Source organism: Euleptes europaea, chromosome 10 (genome assembly GCF_029931775.1).
Source record: "Euleptes europaea isolate rEulEur1 chromosome 10, rEulEur1.hap1, whole genome shotgun sequence".
In the NCBI taxonomy this organism is placed as follows: Eukaryota; Metazoa; Chordata; class Lepidosauria; order Squamata; family Sphaerodactylidae; genus Euleptes; species Euleptes europaea.
In genome coordinates, this window is record NC_079321.1 from 39,642,845 (window position 1) to 39,666,799 (window position 23,955).

General features: G+C 40.4%; 1 protein-coding gene across 1 annotated transcript in view; it reads left to right on the top strand.

The window, feature by feature from the left end:
- Positions 1 to 22,914, top strand: part of FAM83B (family with sequence similarity 83 member B) — a 42,396-nt gene extending 19,482 nt beyond the window's left edge. Inside the window, exons 2-4 of the mRNA XM_056856411.1 lie at positions 6,807 to 6,971; positions 17,531 to 17,655; positions 20,471 to 22,914. Of these exons, the coding sequence (XP_056712389.1) occupies positions 6,807 to 6,971; positions 17,531 to 17,655; positions 20,471 to 22,907 (2,727 nt within the window). The 3' untranslated portion in view covers positions 22,908 to 22,914. The remainder of the gene's footprint in view (positions 1 to 6,806; positions 6,972 to 17,530; positions 17,656 to 20,470) is intronic.
- Positions 22,915 to 23,955: the final 1,041 nt, after the last annotated feature.

The window sequence follows — 23,955 nt, forward strand, 5'->3', positions numbered from 1 at the left end:
GTTGGTTTTTATATGCCGACTTTCTCTATCACTTAAGGGAGAATCAAACTGGCTTACAAGCACCTTCCCTTCCCCTCCCTACAACAGACACCCTGTGAGGTAGGTGGGGCTGAGAGTGTGTGAATAGCCCAAGGTCACCCAGCTGGCTTCATGTGTAGGAGTGGGGAAACAAATCCAGTTCACCAGATTAGCCTCCGCCGCTCATGTGGAGGAGTGGGGAATCAAACCCGGTTCTCCAGATCAGACTCCACAATACTGAATTTGTTGGACTAAGGGTCTGATTTGATGGACCAAGGGTCTGATTTAGTATATGGCAGCTTCATATGTTCATGTGTTCAAGGAGCTGAAAACGGCTTACAATACATTTTATCATTTTTTCAGCTGGGAAATATTTCAGGGAGCTGAGATTGTTGTCCACAGTGCAATACTGCATTTTTCTGTAGTGGATGCAAGCTGAAAAAAATGACCTCCCCGCAAGCTGATGCAATACCAGTGCAGGGAGGAGCCATCGCACAGGCCCTTCAGGCATAACCTCCATGGTGGGAAACAAAACCTTGATCCAGATCTGTCACCACAAATGGAACACGAGAAGGGGCTCTCAAGCATGACTAACCTGCAGTATTGATGGGCACAAAGAATTCACCCAAATCCTTGGCGACTGAGTTACTCCCTTGCTGACATTGAGCACTCTGAGGGCTGTTTGCGTAGTGGCCCAGTTTAAATGGAATGCGCTGAGCACGCAACGTTGCATAGGCCAGTTCTTCTAGCCTGCCATCACCATGTTTACATTGGGCTTCAGTCTGCCATTTCATTCTGCATTAGGTTTAGAACAGCTACCCGTTGAGCAGTCATGGAACAGTCTTACTCATGAGAAAATGCAAAACAAATGTAAGGCATGTGGTGAACTGGCATGGCTAACATCAGGTGAGGCACAACAGTCATGATTTCCTTTTAGATTAAATATTCTTCATATGATGTATGCGATTTTTTTTGAAAGTTCAGCTCACAGTTGGAACCAAAAGCCTAGTCAGAATGCTAAAATCCTAATTAAATTAGAAATAGATTGGTATGTTTAGATTTTTTTTTTTAAAAAAAAAAACTTGTTTCCTTTTACAAAGCAGTTGAGCTTTTCAGAAAGTGATAGAATTTCCACTGACATTTTCAATAGACTGGAAGATAAGCAATAAGGTTTAATTAACCTTTTAAGGAAAATGGTCTTCATAAACGCTAGACAGTGGAACTTTTTGGAGTGTTCAAATCTTTTAAATGCCTTTCAAAAATCGATTCATACTGTATTTTTTAATTCATTCCTGTCTGGAAGGCTTAGTTCTCCGCTTCACAGATGACACAGCATGTGCCATAAACCACAAACTGGAAAAGTCTGTCTATTTTTACATCAACTGGTTACTTGGATCTTCTGACAGTGAGTGATTAAAATGCTCCAGTTGAATTTCTTCTTGACATGTTCACTTGTTAATGCTGAACGATTGCTTCAGGATTTAATGATACTTTGCTGATTCATTTGAATTTCTCTTTAGGACTTTCCGTTTTCCCTTTTATAACCAATGTTTCCTTTCCGTAATGACTTTTGGTATGCCCATTCCATTTTCTTTTCTTTTCCTTTCTCTATGCGGACAGTAACTACCTATGATGTTAAGAGCTTTATGCAGATCTGTTACGTTTACTACAGCAGTCATTGCACGCATGAGATTTACAGTGCAATCCTATGCAGAGTTAGGATGGTGGACAGAGAGGCCAGAGAGCCTGAGTGTTCCTGTAAAGAAGGAGACAAGTTGCTACTGCCTTGGTGCTCTACAACATAGAACATGGTTGAGGCTCCATGTAGAAATGCGTTACAGGGGAGACTTTTCCAGTAAAAGACAAGGTGGGTGACGTAATTGGTATCCACCCATATCTTTGGCAGAAAGGGTGATTTTGAAAGGTTTAGTGTCAATGACAGGAAGTTCAGGCAACAAGGGTGTAAAATCCAGGCTATCATACAACACTATGAGTCAGTAGTAGCTGAGGAACTTGATACAGTGCCAGTTCAGAGAGGTTACAGTCATGGGCTGCAATTCTAAAGCGTTTGTTCCCTAACAATGGAGTTCCCATGACATAAATGCACTGAGGTTCAAGATGAGACTGGATGAGACCTTTTATAACATAGCAGGTACTCTTGACCTCACTGTTATTGGACCTCCATGCATATCATTCCCACTGAAACCAAGCATTTCTCCCTCAGTGTACACAGACCTCCACACATCTGTAGCGAACTTCCATCGAAAGAACAATTAGTATGTTTATAGCTCCAAACCAAAAGTTACGATGAATTGGCAGTCTCAATTAGAGATCAGCTGCTGGGCCAAGTTCAATCTTCTGACAGGTACTCAAAATGGCCCTCCTGTAAAACTAGTTGCTGATGAGGGGGTTAAACAGAACAAAACAGAGAGTGCGACAGAATATTTGCTAAGCACAACCTTATTTATCAGGGCTATTCCCCCACCCCTTTTCAGTATTTTAATATATCAAACCCACAACACAAAATTCTAACCTGTATTTAGAGGACTCCAAAATTAGAGCTCATGCATTTGTCAGAAATTCACTTTCCCTGTCTTGCTAAACATTAATTAACAGAGCAATCCTAAGCAGGCACGCTCAGAATCTTACGCGGGCCTATTCAATGAGACTTACTCCCAGGAAAGTATACTTAACATTGTACTGTAAGAGACTTGCCTGGAAAGCTGTGAACACACAGGGCTTTGGACTTAACCCCCCCTTCCCACTAAGCATATTGCCATTGGTTTATGATGCAATTCAGGGAGTGGCCACTAAAAAGCAAGCAAACCCTGAGTCGGAAATTCACAGGGCCACTTGAAGCATAATGGAATTATTCTATGGATTCTGTAGCTGACATCTGGCAGCTTTAGGATAGTAAGATTATGAGGACAGCAGCTTTGCCTTTGTGAGGTACATGAGTAAACATGTAGGATTGGACCATTACTCATATATTGCTGCAAGGTTTTAGAGTTCGTTGGTTAACTGATAATTGTGACTGATGGTTGATGCACAGTCAACAACTAAACACCAGTTTCAACCCCGTCAGTGAAAATGACTGCAAATGCATTATGGAGTGCCGCAATGGCAGATCTTATTGTGATGCATTGTGATGTTATGGTGTGCTTCTGTGGAGCAACACTAGCACACACGTACACACAGATATGTATTAGGAGAAAATTCTAGCCCGTCGGGTATCGCGCTTAACACGCTGATCATTAACACTTTTGTATAGGCTGTAGGAAATCACTTTCTGCCACATATATACAATTTCCCCCAAAATAAACTTCATGTGATGGAAGAAGTCAAAGAGGTGGATACATGAACAGAGCATTAACATGGTGAAAACAGCACGCTTGTTATTTATTTAGATGCTTACACCTTTTACACTCTTACCAGTGTGGAACCAAAGTGGCTTTCAGTATTCTACCCTCCTCCATTTTATCCTCAAAACAATCCCATTAGATAAATTAGACTGAGAGACAGTGATCGGCCCAGAGTCACCTATCAAGCTTCCGTGGCAAAGTAGGGATTTGAACCTGGGCCACTCAGACCCTAAGCTAACCCCTGCCCCACACTGGCCCTCAGTGCAAGCTTAATATGTACATTATGCTATCAACTAATAAAAAGGTCAGCACTACCATGAGGAAAACCAGTTGAGGAGCCTCTCGTGATAATGGCACTGATTTTGTAGCTAATATGATGCCTCTTTCTTTGGCCAATACCACTAAATTTTCTGATTTACTGGTTTATTTCCATCAAGTTGCCGAGAACAGTTAATATAATGGGACTTTTCTACCTCCTCCTTCCACTGTAGCTTTCCATGCCTTCTAAACACCGCTTTCAGGTGATTCCCATGAACAGCACTGGATACAATGTGGTGGTCTGCAGTAGGAGGGGAGAGTTGGCAGAAATTGCCTCCCCTCTGCCAGTGGAAGTGTCCTTCTGAAAGTGGAGAACAGCTGATGGATTCAAGCCATCGTTCCCTTGAAGTGGAAAGACGCTAAAGTGCCATTTGCCAAGGGGTGACTCTGTAGATCTACTGTAAATTGTTCTATTATTCATTTGACAGGGCACATGTGGGTTATCAAAGCTGTGAACAAGAGAGAGACTTTGTATTCATATTTCACGCTGATGAACCCTGAAAAATATTTAATTACTGTTTCATCTCCCTATCAAAATGTGACTGGTGATACCATTTCTCTGGTGTGTGGTTTTTTTTTTTTTTTGCTGTTTTATTTTTTTACTCTTGTCATATTTATTCCATTGTGTTTTTTTTATCCACTTTATAACTAAAACTATTTTTTACTGTATCTCACAAAATTGCTTATATTTTTCAATGTTGGAAAAGCTTAGCAATTTTGTTGACTCAGATTTTTAATTTATAGGGTTGGTGAGCAATTGCCCGCCAATCCACTCGGCTGCTCCAGAGTGGGTATCGCGCGCGTAACACTATTGCATCGCTTCCAGGAAAGTGCGTTTAACACTATTACGTCACTTTGCCCCTGGAAACACTGCATCATTGCGGCCGCTTTAGCACTCAACCCCCTCCCTCAAAGTAAACCCAGAAGTGACGTAACCGCGTTGCGCACATGCGCAATCACCCCAGCCCCATCCCCTAAAACCTCCCGCTGATGGAGATGGGGGACCTGGCTACCCTATTAAGTTATCATTTTCTGTAACCAACCACTATCATCAATACATCTAATTCTAAGAGCGGCTATTTCTGTGTATATTTAATCTGGAGACTGCAGCCATGAACAAACAAGATAGATCATTCTAATAACCCAATAAAAGACAGGTTTGCAGAAAAATCTGAACCCAAAAACAAAAATACACTTGGAGGGGGTTAAAAAACACTAATATAAAAGAAGCAGAATCTACGGCTTTAAGAACTGAACGCTCTCAGTGGCTAGGCAACCATGCAGTTTTACGCAGTTTCACACTGTGGGAGCTAACAAGTGTGTTTGATGCACCACTCACTGTTTTGTTCCTTTACAAATAATTTCATAATGTTGTAGTCTTTTAATATCTAATCTCTTTATTATTTTTAATCTTTTATACGTTTCTTTGCTTGTGTCTTGGTTTGTAAGAATATGTTTTCTGAAGCAATTGCAATTGTATCCAGTGCCAAAATTTAAGTCTCTTTCCTGGATACAAAGGGTGGGGAGTTTACCTGAATGAACATGGCCTGGTAATTCAAGAGGCAGTGTCAAGCCTTTGCCTTTCAGCTGGAGTAAAGGCTGTTGACATGAGTTAGGCCAGTTTCTGGCTACACGCCAAGTCCTCGGTTCTCATGCCTGTGAATGTCTGTGTACAGTTTCACTTATCCTGTTTTCTGCAGCTGCGGTAATTTTTAGTCTGTCTTCCTGGGAACTGCTTATCTCGGGGTTGCCTAGCAATGTTTACCTTTTCAGTCCGTAGTGTCTTAAGCATGTAACTTGCCTGTGTTCAGACATTACCAGCCTTACCTACCTGAGGGTAGTCAGTTCTTTAATCTGTCTTTTGGCTCCTAATAAAGTCTTACTGCTTCAGATCTACCTGTCTGGATGAGTTTGCTTATGGGATGCTAGGGACAGACGCCTGATCCTGACAGGCAGGTTGAGCCAGTGCCAGAGGCTGAGGGGGAATGGTTTTGGAAATTCCCAGTGATAGACAGCTCTATCAGTATGGTAAAAATGGAGGCTGTACACATTGTCTGTGGGCTGAACAGACTGTACATCAAGTAGGGCCGTTTCCCTGGTCCTTATGTGGCAGGGCAAGGGGAATGTATGCATCCTGTTTCCCTTTGTCCCTCATTGGCCAGGCCTTTGCTGCTCCCACAGTCAAGGGGCTTTCCTATACCAAGCAAATCAAGATGAAGTTGGAAGTAGCATTGGGTGAGATTGTGCTTCCACCAGTTCCACCCAAACTCTTAAACATTTTTGAAAGGCAATTGGCACACTGTTTAAGTTCTGAGAGCAGAGTTTCATTATTGATCCATATGCTCCTGCTGCTTGATTGGTAGACTGGGATTATGTAATTATCATGGACACATATTAAGTGGTCCACATAAACGTTTACATTGTTCGCCTTTGGAATAGGCCACAACTCTGCCTCTGCATACAAACAAAGGATTCTGAAGAGAGGTTACTTAATGGTCGGTGAATATTCCACCATGGATCTGACTCTTGGCTTCCTCCTCACTACCAAACACCTCCTAGTGCTTGGCTTGTCCGGGCCCTGACCCCTGTGAGGTCATATCTCTCACTCCCACTCTTCCTGACATGTAACTCTGATGTCACATGGTACCCTGTTGCTTGCTTGCTGTTCAGTCAGTGTCATGCTCAGTAGATCTCAGATCTTGAGATATTGTGTCCTTTGACTCTTTTTTTGTGCATAAATCATCTATCTTCATAAAATTATTTTTCTCTAGAGTCTAGCTACTCTGTTAGCTGTCTAAAGAAAATTCTTGAGCAGCATCTATGTATTATATTTTGCAGGACATCCATTGGTTAATTAGAACTCAATTATTAAGCCTCGGGATATAAGGCGGGATATAAATGTTGTTAATAATATTAAGCAAAACTTATGATGGATAGTTAAATCTTATGATTTCAGAGGAAGAAAGGAAATGTTGTATACATGGAGAAGTCCAACATGGTTTGTTGGAGAAACAAATTATCAACATTAAGTGCTGTATACATTTCAAATTCTATATCATTTTATAATTGCCATCATCAGCCATTCTTTTTAATTCCTTTTTTATGCAGGTTGTTGCTATAGTTATGGATACATTTACAGATGTGGATATTTTCAAAGAAATTGTGGAAGCTTCTACTAGAGGGATCTCCGTATATCTTTTGCTGGATGAATCTAACTTCAGCCACTTTTTTAAGATGACAGAGAAACAGGGCTGTCAAGTACAAAGGCTCAGGGTAAGTAAATTAGTCTGCAAGAGAAGTAAATATTTTTCACTCATATGTTCCAAATTAATTTATGGAGATTTTAATTGTAGAACAACAAGGGAGAATCAATATCTATCAGTGGAGGCTAAGAAAAGTTTCTGCCAGGCTTTTGAATAGCCACTGGCCTGTTGAGTGTGTGAAGTGCTGTTTAGTCGAAGCTGACTTATGGCGACCCCAGCAAGGGGCTTTCAAGGCAAGTAAGAAGCAGAGGTGATTTGCCATTGCCTGGCTCTGCAGACTGTTCCTTGGTAATCTCCTTTCCCAAGCACTGACCCTGCTTAGCTTCCTAGATCTGACGAGATGGCGCCTTCCCTCTCACTGGCCTGTTAGGTCTCGAAAATAACACATAAGATTGACTTGGCATTGAAAATAACATAAGAGTGACTTGGCATTGAAACTCTAGTAAAGTTGGTTCTTCTTTAAGGCTAAATGGGGAGAGAATGGAGACATTTACCGGAATTGTAATCTAATTTTATTTTGTGGGTTTTTAAATCGTACTTACCTCCTTTGACCCATTGATACAGGACAGACTTCTCAAGATAAATTATTCAATTTCGTGTAGATAGGTATATTAGTAAAAATATTTGTAGGCTAGTAACGTTTGGGGACTTATTTGCAAAGTAAGTTTCTGTAATTATTTAATATAATGGAAAGTGTTAATCTCTTTTTCTCTAGAACATTGCTTCCTGCGAGTAATCCAGATGTTACCTCTCTGAAAATATTTCAGTATTTTAAACTCTTGGTACATCTAAGATTTTGTCATTTCAAAAACTACATATTTTAAATTTTCAATGTAGGCAGGTTTTGATGGCATAGTATTTCATCTTTTATTTGTTTTTTTCTGATTTTTTTTCTATTGAGTGGAATGTGCCACTGTGAATAAAAAGTGGCCGTATGAAAGAGACATAGGATTGAATCATGTCTAAATTCTGCACCCAGAAGTACAACTCCCCCACTTCCCCTCTGCCAAAGCTGCCCTCTGAAATGCTGCTCCTGGAAGACAGGGGAGAGCTGAAGGCCTGCCATGAAAGGGGGAGAATCCCCTCTCCACCCTTGCATGTTCAGATCCTTTCAACAAGATCCAAGGTATAATTTGCCAGTGACCTAAAGAATTCACATTCTCCAGAAATCCTATTATATCTTAATACTTCAATAGAAGCATGGTCTGATCTGTCACAATTCAGAGGCTTATTTTAATGGCTGTTTGTCCAATTTAGCACGTCTCATACTGTACTGGGGAGAGGGGCCATGGCTCAGTGGTAGAGCATCTGCTTGGCATGCAGAAGATTTCAGGCATCTCCAGTTAAAGAGACTAGGCAGGTAGATGATGTGAAAGACCTCTGCCTGAGACCCTGGAGAGCCGCTGCCGGTCTGAGTAGACAATACTGACTTTGATGGAACAAGAATCTGATTCAGTATAAGGCAGCTTCATGTGTTCATGTGTACCAGAGAAAAGAAGGGGGGAAAGGAGTGGCAAGACCAATTGGAAGATAAACAAATGGACTTAACAGATAAAATCTCAAAAATTCCAATATCTCCAAAAATTACTGTACAACGTAACTCCTCTAACCCGTGTGTTAGTTTTGATTGCAACAACATCATAGAATTGTCCCCCCAAATCAACACTTGTGACCTATCTTTTATGCAAAGGCTGCCAAGTAATACTTGTTTATCTCCTTAAATATTATTGGACTTAATGAACCATGTAAAAGAAGGAAAATATTTTATAAGTTAAGCAAGGAAAAAGCAAATATTATTCTTTTACAAGAAACCCACATATTAGAAAAGCAACAACATTTAATGGTGAAACAGAATTTGGGGAAGTTATATTTTGCACCTAGTAATGCTAAAACAAAAGGGGTAGCTATATATGTAAATTCCCCAATATTTACAGTTAAAAGACAGGTAGTGGATGATGAGGGGAGGTTTTTATTGCTAGGGGAACTATCGGGGAAGAAAGTAACAATAGGAAATATATATGCCCCTAACCATCAGAAAAAACAATTTTTCAATAAATTACACAACACCCTCGTAAAGGAAGCGGAAGGAGACCTTATCTTAGGAGGAGACTTCAACGCTGTTATGGACTTGAAAGCTGATGGAAGTGAAAAGAAGATAGAGAGTTATAAGAACAAGAGTACTGCATTAACGTATATGATGAAAAAGACCATTAGTAATTTCCAATTAGTTGACATTTGGAGACTTAAGCACAATTCAGAAACAGAATATTCCTTTTACTCAGCAGCTCATCTAGAATTGATATGTTCTTAATTTCAAAACCTCTGGTAAATATGGGATGTGAAACAGAAATAGGTTACTTTTTTATACGCTGACCATACCCCCATATTTTTATGGTTAAGTATAAAGGAAAAAAGGAGTAAAACCTGGGTTCTCAACAACGAACTATTAAATAATGCCAAAAGTAAAGAGAAATTAGAGAAGGAACTTGAATCCTTTTTCAATGTGAACAACTCTACCAGCTCAGATATAATGGTGTATATAAAGCCTTATAAATATAGAAAGCCTTTTTTAGAGGAATTGCTCCGAAGGAGTCATTGCTCCTAAAAAGGAACAGAGATAAGGATAGGAACATATGTTTAAAAAATATTGCAGAATTGGAAAAACTAGTCAAACTTAACCCGTCCAAAAAAAAAGGAGTTGAAGTCAGAAAAAGAAAACTTAGAAATAATTGATGCAATTTCCATACATAAGAATCTTTTTTTTACTAAACAAAGATATTTTGAAAAAGGAAACAAAGTAGGGAAATTATTAGCCCAGAAAGTTAAAAAAGTAAGAAGTAAAAACATCATCACTGGTATCAAAACAAAAGAGAGAGAAATTACTAATGACACCAATGAAATTAAGAAGTCTTTTAGAGAATATTACCAAGAACTTTATAAGGCCGGGCCTGTAGATGAAGATAACATTAAAGCTTTCTACAAAATACTAACATATCCAAGTTAAATTCAGATGATAAAGATTTTATGGAAAAAGATATTAATATACAAGAACTAGAAATGGCCATCCAAAATTTGAAAATTGATAAGGCCCCGGGCCCGGATGGCAATATAGCTGAATTTTATAAAACGTTAAGCCACACAATCAAAATTCCATTACTCAAAGCAATAAATGATATCTTTCAAAATGGAAAGCTGCCAAATACATGGGCAGAAAGTAACATTACAGTTATTCCCAAGACAGAAAAGGATCCAACCTTAACTAGTTCCTATAGACCAGTCGGTCTCCTAAATATTGATTATATAATCTTAACTTCAATCTTAACAAACCGGCTAAAACAAATAATTAATAAATACATTAATGCTGATCAAACAGGTTTCATCCCTAAGAGACTGTTAACATCTAATATTAGGGAAAAAATTAACTTACAAGATTATATAAGAAAATCAATGGGAAAAGCAGTTCTCTTATTCTTAGATGCTGAAAAAGCGTTCGATAGGGTTGAACACTGTTATTTGAAGGAAACAATAGCTAGCTTTGGTTTTGGGGGGAAATTCCAGAAATGCATTAATATTCTATATAACAAGTGTCAAGCTAAAATAAGAATTAATGGTGAAAGAACAGAAAGTTTTGATATCATGCGGGGCGTTAGGCAAGGCTGCCCTTTGTCAGCTCTCCTATATGCTCTCTCTCTAGAACCCCTGGCAATCTCAATAAGAGATAATAATAAAATCAAAGGTATAAAGATTAAAGACGAGGAATTTAAATTAAGCCTATATGCGGATGATATAGCGCTCTTCCTAACTGAAGCAGATAAATCTGGATTAGAGGTTAGAAAAGTGATCGCAGAATTTAGTAATATATCTGGATACAATTTAAATGCAAATAAATCCGAAGCTCTTTTTAAAATATCGATAACAAAAAGGAGAAACAATTATGGGCAGCAGATCTAAGAGAAGCTGATAATGTTAAATATTTAGGAATATGGTTAAGTAAAGATAGAACTAAATGTTTAAATGTAAACTGCGGAAAAATAGCGAAAGAACTGAAGGATTGTTTTCAGAAATGGCTCCCTTTGAATTATTCTCTCTTAGGCCAAGTCAACCTAATTAAAATGATAATCTTGCCAAAATTGAATTTTATTTTTAATAACTTATTTGTAGACATACCGAAAAAAATGATTGAAGAATGGCAAAAAATTTGTAATAGATTCATCTGGCAAAATAAAAAGAATAGATTTAGAAACAATAACCTCTATGAGATTAAAAGCAAAGGAGGGATAGGTATGCCAAATTTATTAACGTATTATCAGGTGGCTAGGATAAAGTGGTTAAAATCATGGGTAGTAAATGATGAAAAGGAACCATATATAATAATTGAGCAGGACTTTGTTAAATTCCCGCTAAATAGATGGCTTTGGGTTAAAAAAAACGTATAGGAAAAATTTCTACAACAAAGATAATAATTGCATTAATACCATTCTAAAGCAGTGGGATGCGCTAAGAGAGAAACTAGCTCCAGATATTTCCCCAATGTCTTCCTTTTTATGGAATATCTTAGCTGAGAACCCAGAATTCCAATTACCACATAGAATAAAGATAGATAAACAGAATGAATGTAATTAGTGGATTAGAAATAATACTTTAGAACCTTTATGTAAAATTATGGATAAAAAAGAAATTAATATTACATTTTTAGAATATTTACAAATAAAAAAACTGGAATAACCTGAAAGAAAATGACATATCTGAAATTAGAGATAAATCAGAGTTTGAGAAGCTGATGTTACAAGACAAATCTCCAACTTCAAAAATATATACAATTGTACTTAAAGATAAATTAAATCAAACAACGGTATATCGGGATAAATGGAACACTTATTTAGACAGAGCGTTAAGTGACCAAGAATGGGAACACATTTTCACAAAGGGATTAAATTTTACAGTCAGTATGCAAATGAGAGAAAATCTAATAACGATGGTATATATGTGGTAAATAACCCCACTTAGACAAAGTAAAATCCATAAATCAGAAAATGACAACTGTTGGTACTGTGATAGAAAACAAGCAGATTTTATACACATGTAGTGGAAATGTGAGAGAGCTATATCATTTTGGTCTGAAATAGAGAAAAGTCTAACGGTTGGAATGGAGGTTGATATTCCATGTAAACCCGAGATATTCTTGTTAAATCTGGTACCTAATCTAGCTAAAGATCAACGTTGTATGGTGTTACATATGATAACTGTGGCTTGAACAACCTTTGCCAGTCACTGGAAACAAAAAACAACTCCAAAGATAGAGGAATGGCTGGTTAAAGTTAAAGAACTTTATGTTTTAATTTAGCTAACAGCATATCAGAAAAATAGAGATACAATAAGATTGGATGTGGTATGCGGGGGGGGGGGGGGGGACTTACCGGACACAAAGAAGGCTAACCAAGAAGGAATTTGTGGACTGGCAGAGGCTCCTTTTGCAGAGGAGAAAGATCTGGCAGACCATCCCTGTCTCAACAATTCCATTCTGACAAGGGAGAGAGATTCTCCAAATCAGGAAAACAGTGACACCAGGCCGTCACATGCAGGGGGGAGGCTTCAGTACCTCATAACATAGTGGACTATATCTCATCCAGATACCTGGGTTCAACAAATCATAACCTCGAATTACCTCATAGAGTTCAAGCATCTTCCCCCAGATTGCTTCATCCAATTTCCCAAGTCCAGATTGCTTCATCCAATTTCCCAATTTCCCAAGACCAGAGAAACATTTAAGAACCTTGGCTGCTATCAAACATCTCATCCACATAAGGCCATCAAACCCGTTCCACTTCAGGATTGCAACCTGGCTATCTACACAGTCTTTTTCACAGTCCTCAAGAAGAACGGCCTTACAGACCTTGGTTCTCCATGATGATGGACCTGTCAATCCAGGAGCTGTGGCATATACCAGTGACAAGGGATCTTCTCCATCAAGGACCCTTGCTGCACCCGGACCCAGAGTGGCTGAAATTGACCATCTGACAATTGAAAGGCAGCAGTTCCTAGAATTGGGCTATAACTTGGAAGTGGTCGATACCATCTTAGAATCGAGAAAGCCCTTCATCATGCTCATCTTGGAAAGCCTTTGTGTGGTGGTGCAGAGGAAAACACGTGAACCTTCTTGTCTCCAGGGGTTGCAAAGATGCTGGAATTTCTACCAGACGGTGTACGACTGTGGGCCTCTGCCTTATGTAGACAAGTGGCAGCCATTGCTACCATCGTTTCCTATTTGGACGGACATGCATTATCCAGTCATCCTCGTGTCAGATATTTCTAAAAGGTGTGGTGCAATCTAAACCTCCAGTGATTCATCGATTTCCGACTTGGGACTTGCACGTTTGTCTTAACTGCACTCACCAAACCTCCCTTCAAACTACTGAGGGAGATTCCATTAATATTCCTATGCATGAAAACTCTTTTCCTGACAGCTGTCATGTCTGCTCGCAGGGCATTGGAGCTAGGAGACCGTTCTTCAAGGAAGGGTCTCTGTATTTTCCATAAGGACAAGGTAGTCCTCGGACCTGACCTGACCTTCATTCCCAAGGTAAATTCAATCTTTCATCGCCAACAGGAACTTCGTCTTCCTTCATTTTGCCCTCAACCAAAGCGTGATAAGGAAAGGGAGTGGCATACCTTGGTCCTGCATAGAGCTCTTCGAGTTTACATCAGACGTACAGAGGAGATCAGGAAGTCAGATTCTTTATTTATCTCCTTGTCAGCTCCAGACAAAGGGAAGAAAATGTCAAGGGCTACTATTAGTTACACAATATGTCGGTGCATAGCCCAAGCATATAAGTCCAATAACATGCTGGTTTCAGAAGGACAGCTCATTCTGTTCATAGTGCAGCTACTTCTGCAGCATTTGATAAACAAGCATCCGTTGAGGATATATGCAGAGCGGCCACCTGGTCGTCCATTTCAATTTTAATTAAGCATTACTGGATAAACACCTTCACTTTGGCTGATGCAGACTTTGGGCATAGAGTTCTGCAGCACATAGTGGAGAAAGACCAATCCCACCCAGTCTGAATGTAGCTCTTGGAGATCCCAATGTTTCCAAGATCCCCTTCCATCAGAGCAAGAATGGAACCTTGATTATTTACTGTGAGGGTTCCTTCTGCTCTGAGGTAAGAAGGGCATCTCGCCCGCCTGAAGAAGGAAAAGATGCTGACAGCTACGAAAGAGAGAGAGAGAGAACAAGGGAAGGAAAGTAGGACTCAAATTGGAACACAAAATCGAAAGAAATGAAGAGAAAGGAATAGCGTCACATCCCCAATCCTTCCATCTCTTACTGTTTTTTCTTAATGTTGTGTTACATTTTGTAACAAACTTCTATAATGTTTTAGATTGTGCATTTTGCACACATTGCTGTTTTGCCTTCTCTGTGTTTCTTGTTCACTGTTCTAGTTAGCTTGACAAGTTTGAAACTGGACTAGAAGGGCAATTCCCGCCCAGGAGACAGGAAGTAAAAATTGGTCCTGCCTCCCCGAGCATGCAATGGAAATCAACCAATATTTCCAAGATGCCCTACTTCAGAGCAGAAGGAACCCTCACAAGAAGTAATAAAGGTTCTGTTTGTGTTGCAACAGCCTCACATGGCCATCTCACTGGGATTTCTAACCAGGGGATGAGCTGTCATGGGCATGCCTACTGCAAGAAGGCCATTGCGCCTTGAGATTTCCCACTGGCCATCAGCACTGTGGCGCAGATTGCTGTGTCCTTTTACCCGAATGGAAAAGACTGGCAAAGACAGAGCTCAGGAGAGCAGGACTGTTTCTTCTGCCTAAGTGGATTTTATTTAATATAATAGATCAAATTAGACATACAGCACTTTAGTTACTAGATTCTGTCCCTTTGGTTTAAAACAGCAACTGTAGTTTTCTTTTGAATTCCAAAAAAGATGGGATCGTTATTAAATGGGAAAAAAATCTGGGATTCCACTTTCAAGTTGCCATAAAGATATTGCAAGAAGGCTAGTTTTATGTTGATGCTTTAAGGCTGGATATCTAAGATGCATCTCCATGTGTGCAAATTAATTGGATTCTGTGGTATAATTGCATTGATGTGACACAATTGCCCTTAATCGAGTTGTTCCTGCTTCTTTAGTAGGTTATAAACATCCTTTTCTGATTACGCTAACCATACAGGTAATTTCAGTTGTGTGTGTGTGTGTGAAGTGCCGTAAAATTGCAGCCAACTTATGGCAACCCAGTAGGGTTTTCAAGGCAAGAGACTTACAGAGCCGGTTTGCCATTGCCTTCCTCTGCATAACAGCCCTGTTATTCCTTGGTGGTCTCCCACCAAGTACTAACCAGGGCTAACCCCGCTTAGCTTTTGAGATCTAACAAGATCCAGCTAGCTCAGGCCATTCATACTTTGTACCAAATTGTAAACAGTACTCTTACATCTCTTTATCTGTCCCATGCTTTCTTTGTAAAACACATACAAAATAGCTTTGCAGCAATTTCATTAGAACAATAAAATAAAATACAATAAAAACAAGCAACCAGCATTCTGAACCTATCAAAAGGAATTAAAGACTATAAAATAGCAGCCATAAAGCAATTCAGTAGACAACAGATAAAATGGAGAATAAGGCTAAAACAAACAGTAGTCTTGTGACACCTTAAATACTGCAGGTTTTTCTAGTAGCATATTAGCTTTCAAGAACCGAGGCCTCTTAATCAGTTATATGTTATGGGTTGTCATAAGGCCTAGAGAGGATCTTCTACATGCATCTGACAAAGTAGGCTCAAGTCCAGAAAGCATTACGTGAGAATAAAAATCTGTTAGTCTTTAACTGTTGTGTAGGGTTGTTATAGGTTATAACCAGCACTTTGAATTGTGCAAACTGGTAGCCAGTACAGATTTGCAAGGTTTGGTCTTATGCCACCGAGCAATTTTGCCACTGTATGTTAAACCAGTTAAAACTTCTATACACTTTCAAAACCAACCCCATGAAGACCTCATTGCAGCAGACCAACTATGGCCAACTAACAGTGCAATCCTGGGCACTGTTACACCAGTCTACACCACTGATTTCGATGGGTTTAGACTGGAGTAACTCTACATAGAATTCCACTGTAAGTTTTACATGGATGGAGTTTCAGCAAGTCCGCTGCCAACGTCAGACAACGATTGAGGACCTCCACTATCTCCCTGATTCACAGTTGGGTATTATTGCATATTGATGACAAATCTCTAGCTGAAATCTCTTAAAAGTTTAATGTAGATGTTAAACAGATGGAAGGCAGAATAGAACTTTTTGGGACCCTTTCAAAGGCCAAGGAACAGAGCAGTTCCCCCCCCCCCCCCGCACCAACTTTTTGAATTGGTCGGCCATGTAGGAATTAAACTACTGGAGCCTGGTGACCCATAAACTCATGCCAGAAAGATCCAGGATCAGGAAGATGCCATGGTCAATGGTTATCAGACTGGTACGCATGAAAGACTGTGTTCAGATCAATTGGAGAGCCTAATCACTAATTTGTTAGTGTTGCAGGAAAGAGAAATAGGTTGTGCCAAGTTTGTCCTGATGCTGTTCTTTGCCTGCTGTTAGGTCAGAGATTGTTAATTGGTGCGTGCCCACCTAGCCATTGGATATGTTTCTCTCCCCCACTCACTGTCACATTGATGTAGCCTGATCCACACATATATGCAGATAATGTTGGCTGAACCAGAACAATTAGGCTTCTCGGTACGTGTCAACAATTTTAACATGTGATAATAATTGCCTCCAAAGTTGCAGTCTTGTGCACATGTACTTGGGTTTAAGTCTTGCTGAACACATTATGTCTTAGAGTTAGTAATCAGACAGGGTTGGGAAAAAAGTTATTAAGTATCTATATAACTAATTCCCAAGTGTTCCCCCTGCCTGTGGATACTTATATCCGTAGATAGAGAGCCGACTAACCTCCTAGGTTAGTCTGTGGAACACAGGCAGGATGGTGCTGCTGCAGTCGTCTTGTTTGGGGGCTTCCTAGAGGCACCTGGTTGGCCACTGTTTGAACAGACTGCTGGACTTGATGGGCCTTGGTTTGATCCAGCAGGGCTTTTCTTATGTTCTTAGGTCTGCAGAAAAATCTGAAAATTTAAAAAAAAATTATTGGGGAGTTTAAATCCCCACAATTTAAAAAAACAGTGTTGTCTGCTCATGTGCAGACAGTGCACTTACCATTCAGGTCAGGAGGATACCAGCAGCCTTGCTGGGCCCAGGTCGGTGGCAGCAGTGGCAGTTGGGGGGAAGGATGCTAGGGGGTAAAGGAAGCCTTAGCAGGCTCCGCAGCAGAGGTTGGGAGCCTCACTGGGTCCGGAATTGAGGGTGGCAGCAGCAGTGGCGATTGGGGGGAGGCAGGGAGGGTAAAAGAAGCCAGGGTGGGCTCCGCAGCGGAGGCTGGGAGCCTCGCTGGGCCTGGAATCAGTGACAGTGGCGATGGGAGGGGAGAGATGGGATCCCCCCACGAGTTTTGCGGGCCCCTACTTGTTATCTTAATTATATTCAACCTTTTTCATATTATGTGTTATCTTTTTCAGAACATGAGAGTGCGTACAGTAAAAGGGCAAGATTATTTCTCCAAGTCAGGGGCAAAGTTTCATGGAAAAATGGAACAAAAATTTCTTCTTGTTGACTGCAAGAAAGTCATGTATGGCACTTACAGGTGAGAACTTATGCATGCGTAATCCTTACAATTAATTTAAAGTTCAAATTTATAGCCACAGATCATTATCGTTTATATTTTCCAAAACTTTAATATAATTCAAAATACTAAAATGCAATATGTACTGTTTTATATAATGTATAATCCTTTGTCTCTCTGTGTGAGTAAGATAATTTCTTTGGGTTCTAGTGCAAAGTATGAAGACTGGTTACTAGGCAGGAATATGAAACTACATTTTAAACCAAATATGGCCACTCTCTACGTATATGTCTATGTGTATATTTACGTATATATGTCGACGTACGTATTTATATATGTCTAAATATATGTCGACGTATATATTTACCTATTTCATTCATATATATATATTTAAGAATGAGGCTGAAAAGGGTGGGGGGAAGAAAGGAGGCAGTGAGAGACACTGAGGAAAGCTGTGGCAAGTAGGAAGGAAGGAGGAGTGGCTGGAGGAGGAAGAAGCATCCAGAGACTCCTATGAACTGCTGGAGCCAGCAAAGTAGTAGGCGGCTGCGAAGACCGGCTGTGAAGGAGGCCAAGCTCTCAGAGACTACATGACGTCAAGAGATCACTCACTAGTGGGGAAGGCTGCAGGGGAGGCTGAGGGCATGGAATCTAAGAAGCTGTAGCTAGCCAGCTAGCCAGGCAAAGGGCAGGCCAGGTAATTTGCTGAAGGAAAGGGCCCAGCTAGGGTTGCCAGGTCCCTCTTTGCCACCGGCGGGAGGTTTTTGGGGCAGAGCCTGAGGAGGACAGGGTTTGGGGAGGGGAGGGACTTCAATGCCATAGAGTCCAGTTGCCAAAGCGCCCATTTTCTCCAGGTGAACTGATCTCTATCAGCTGGAGATCAGTTGTAATAGCAGGGGACCTCCAGCTATTACCTGGAGGTTGGCAACCCTAGGCCCAGCCAATGTGCAGCGCTCTACAACCCAGAGACTTTGACATAAAGGGAAGGACTAAAGGAGGAGAATGGACTGAGTATGGGAACTGGGGGGTGGGGGGGATCACTTGCTGTACTCTGATTAAAGGAAGTCCTAAGAGCAATTGTGGACCAAGGAGGAACCCAGGAAGTCAACCCCTGCTGGTAAAACCATAGGGGTCCCCTGGTCTGAAGCCACTTAGCTCATGACAACCACCTTCCTATTCTAAAAGAATACCTAAGATGGCTAACAATAAAATATCATAAAATATCACCATCATCTACCATCATCCATTGTTTCCTTAGGAAATTCACAATGGTTTACATTGGACTTGCCATGAAGGAACTAATATGGGACACATATATCTGTCTAGTTGCAACACAATCGTAGAAATGTGTGCTTATTCACTGGTCATATGGGATCATCCCATGGAACCATCCTGGAGGGAATAAAATATTTAAAATAATGATATTTCAAATCCCTGCATCCAGTTACTCTTGAAACTATGATTATTTGATACAGAAATCTACAAAGGAATAATGTGTTATATAGTTTATATTTGCAATAATATTATGAATCTGTGATTCTTAATTTACTTCTTTTTTGTTACATTCAGATGAAATACAGGAGGTAAGGTATATTATATTTTCTTACCTTCAGATTCCTACACAAAGTATATCTTAATTTACTCCACAAAATCAGATTGTAAAAAATGGCAGTTTTGGGCTTCAATATGAATTGTATTGAAAGTCTCCACCAATGTAATAATGTTTAGGACTGTGTTTCCAAACATTAACTGCTGGTAAAATATATAAGCAAGTTAAATGATTAGATACATCTCAGCAAAACACTCAGTATTTTCATCACTACATTGCTATTTCTCAGCAACATGTATTTTGGAAAATATTGTTTGATATTTGCAAATGCCAAACCCTACCTTTAGGAGGGTTCTAGATAACTACAATATTTAAATATCTGGATTATATCTATGTATAAATATATCTAGTAAATATGCATTACAAATATTTTTTGGATTATTATGTAAACAACATGAATTTATTTTCTAACATTTATTTATAGGCCTTTCAGCCTCTATGAATTCCTCACAGTGCATTCCTGAGGTTGGGGGCTGAATGGGCTTAGGAGGCGGCATGACCCCTAAGCCAGCATCGATGCCACTTGCGCTGTCTAAACTGGCACGGATGCCAGCGTAGGGGCACTTATGCCGGCCCCCTTGCTCTGCGGCGGCAGTATGGCCCTCAGACGCCAACTTGGACTCGCTCCAGCGTCCCCGGACCAATACTATAATTGACTTCTTGAACGTCAATGATAGTATTGCTTCTTATCAAGCGATTGTATCTATAGTGTATATTTCCCATTTAGCTATGGAATTAAATTTAAATGTTTGCAAGATATCTAAATCTTATTGCAGATGCCAGTGGCAATATGCCTGATGATACACCACTAGTATAAAGTGGCTTTATGCCCGAGCTAGCACTTGTTATGAGGATTAGCCCTCAGTCAGTGTAAATTAAATCTATGAAACTATTTTGAAGTATTAAAAATAAATTTATAGTAAAATCCTAAACAGAATTACATCCTCCTAAACCCATTGACTTCAGTGGAATTAGAATGGTGTGTCTCTGCCTAGGCTTGTGCTGCTGTTGTCCACTGTACAAATGTGCCTCTCTGTCCTTCAGTCACCGCTAAAAGATTTGAACGGTCTAGCAATCCAGTGCACATGTCAAAGCAGAAAAGATTTCTCTTGATATTCAGATAGGTTCTCATGGGTAATCCAATATAATAACTCTATGATTACATCACAAATGAAGTGTCTGCCTATTTCTTATCTAATTATTAATTGTCCTTTCTTTATATTTCAGTTTTATGTGGTCCTTTGAAAAAGCCAACCTCAGCATGGTTCAGATTATCACAGGACAACTTGTTGAATCTTTTGATGAGGAGTTTAGGACACTCTATGCCCGTTCTTCTGTTCCCAGCTCATTTGATCCAGAATTAGTTAGGGTTAATAGCCGGCGAGCTCTCTGGGACAGTGATGCATACCAGCATTCACAGTCCTCCTTAGCTTCAGTTTCCAGCCAGCGTAATCTTTTGGGGAGACAAGACAAGATTCTCAGCTTTGATCCCAGTTTTCTGAAAACCCGAGGAAGATATGGAATAAACGACAATGACAAATTTGGTAATAGAAATCAGCTCTTTAATAAAACACAATTTCTTCCGGGTTTTCATATGCAGAATAGAATCCAACAACTACAGTCCAATGAAGAGCACTGGAAAAGACACAGTTATGCCGGGGAGAAACCAGAAAGGACTCCATATCTGATGCTCAACAGAGCAATGAACAGGACAAATAATTCATCAAATGCTTGGAAAGTACCCTCTGATAGTCTCAGTATTGTATCCTCATCGCATGGAGGTCGTACAAACCACAATGTACCTCAACAAAGTTTAGCAGATCGATTTCCACAGCCGAAGCTCAATATCGCAGGAAGAAATTCAATTGTTCGGCGGTCTTTCAATGGAACAGACAGTCACATGCGCCATCTACAGCAGAAAATGCCAACGCTTGAACATACTACAAAATCTTTTCTGCGCAACTGGCGGATCGAATCATACTTAAATGATCAGTCAGATTTTCCAGCAGATTCTAATGGTTCAGGGGTAGGTGACAGATGCGAGGGCTACGATGCAGCCGAAAATGTCAAAGCTCATGCCCTTTATGCCCATTCTCGCCTGCGTTCCTCATTTGTTTTCAAGCCTACGTTGCCAGAACAAAAAGAAGTAAGTAGCTGTGCGAGTTCTTCAAATTCAACTATCATTGGTTCGGAGCATAGTGAAACACCCAAAGGCACACCCAATCATCTTCCAAAGCTGCAGGATGTGGCTGATGATTCAGAGACAGAACCAAGCCCTAATGTCCCCCTGGAAGTTGACGTAGTAAAAAGCCAGAGCCCACAAGTCCCAGAACATAAAAAGCCTAGTTGTATTCCTCCTGCTGTCAGAGAGCAGCCTGCCTACTTAAATACACCTCTTACGAACAGACCAGTGGAATTTCTGAAAAATCACAGAAATGAATATATACTGAAAAGACGAAGTTTCCCAATATTTAACCAATCAAAGTCTGCTTTGGATAATGGGGACAACAAAGAGGAAAGCAACTATATCTATAGCACCCTAAATAGGAATAGAGTTAAACCAGTGCCCGTCATAACACCTCCTCCAGAGGATTCACTAAAAATGTCTAAAAGCTTGCACAGTGTACCCAGTCATCTAGCAGATGATGCCAAAAAACTCACGACTGAATCAAAAGGCTCTTCCACTGCCAAGTCCATCTCTGTGGCTGCATTAGTTGAAGTGAGCAAAGAAGAATCCAGTAAAGATGTCTTGCCAAAGAAAGAGAGCAAGAATTCTCCAAATTTCCTTAAAAAGGGATCACAGAAGCTGAGGTCATTGTTGAACCTCACTCCAGACAAGAAAGAAAACTTGTCAAAAAGCAAAGCACCTGCTTTTTACAGGATGTGTAGCAGTTCCGACACTTTGGCATCAGAAGACGAAGGGAATCAAAAACCGAAAGTGGCTGAGCTGAAAGCGGATTGCTCTCCACGAAAAAAGAGAATGTCATCCTCCAATTCACAAGGGAGCTTGCATAGGAGTAAAGAGGATGTTACATTGAGCCCAACAAAATCCCCCCGATCTCCCAAGCTCCCCAAATCCCCCAAGTCACCAAAGTCACCCAAGTCTCCAAAATCTCTGAAACCCCCATCAGAAGAAAACCTTAAAAGGTGTCCTGCTGTGATGCCCTTGGAAAGCATGTTGTTAGAACCCGCAGGCGACGTTTCGACTCCCAGATTTAACACCGAACAGATTCAGTACCAAGATACCAGGGAGGTGTCTAAAAACAAAGTCCGGGCGCCTGGCCACGCTCCTGCTGGTGTTCTTTCTCAAAGAGTCGGCACGCCAAGGGCCAACGCAGCGACAGCTCACCCTTCAAGCACAAAGCCTAAAGATGAGCTAATAAGACCTCGCTTGAGCGAAAGGCGTGTTTACAGTCGCTTTGAGCCATTCTGTAACATGGAAAGTTCTACTCAGCAGCCGGGAGGAACTCAGGCTGGAGGTAGCGCACCCAGAAGCGGTGCTCAGCTCTCAGAGACAAACAGCAAGGCCTCCAGAAATAACTATTCCAGGAGTAATCAGGTGGCTACTTACAACCCTGGCCTGTACCACCCGTTACACCCGAATGAAAACAAATTTCGGGGATTTATGCAAAAGTTTGGGAATTTCATATACAAAAACAAATAAAGCATCGATGTGGAACTTTTTTAAAAATAAAACTGTCAATGCTTTAGACAGTTAGGCAGCTTTTGTAAAGCTTCACTAAAGTTACAGCAGGGGTTTAGAAAACTGCTGCGTGCGTGTATAACTTTACAACATCCAGAACTTTTGTTCTTCAGCTCAGGATAAGTTTTGAAATTGGAAGATGTTTTATGTACTTGCATTTTTTAATGGAATTTGAGATGCTTTTGTTGCCCTACTGCGTAATATATGTGTTATAAACCCTAAGAATAACAACTAGCCAAAGGAAACGTTGATGATTGTAGCCAAGGATAAAGCCACTTGCAATAGCTCACAGTCTTTGTATGCAATCACCTTCATGCACAAAACATGCATTTATTGCTCCTTGTTTTACACAGTCCCCCTGCCTGCTCACAAGGTTGCCCGTTATGGGGGAACATCACATTTTCTGAATCCTGGATATACTTTATGCTTGTAACAGCAAGAACTGTACCAGGATCACCCATTATACACACCTCCAGTACATGCAGTACATTCCTACCCCTGCCAAGTACATCCATTCTCTGCTCCTAAGGTGCTTTAGTGTGTAAAATGTGATTATGCAAGGGTCGCTGGAAATTCATTATGACAATGGGGTGTATCCTACCACATCACTCAGCAAAGTTTGAAGCATTCTTCCATCCAAAGGAGACTTTCTCCAACTTAAGGGGATCTTAAGTGGAGGAAGGCTCCCTGGAGGATGGTTGGATCCACCCCATTGTTGATAACAGGCAATTCAGTTGTCTCCATTACCCTCCTATTTACTTTCTTTTTTATTTTATTCTTAAATGTTTGATGTTCATCTCAGAATAGAGTTTTGCACTCAGTTAGCATCCCCCTTCCCAACAGAGTGCAAGTCATTTGAGAGAAATCCACAAGATTAGCTCCTTCCAAACACGGTTAGCAGTTTGGACAGACATTTCACAGCCATAGGGGATAGAACAAGCGGGAAGTAGCCTCCACATGGTGCTGTGTGTATGTAAAGAGACCTGTATGATCCCCTAAAGTGCCTTTC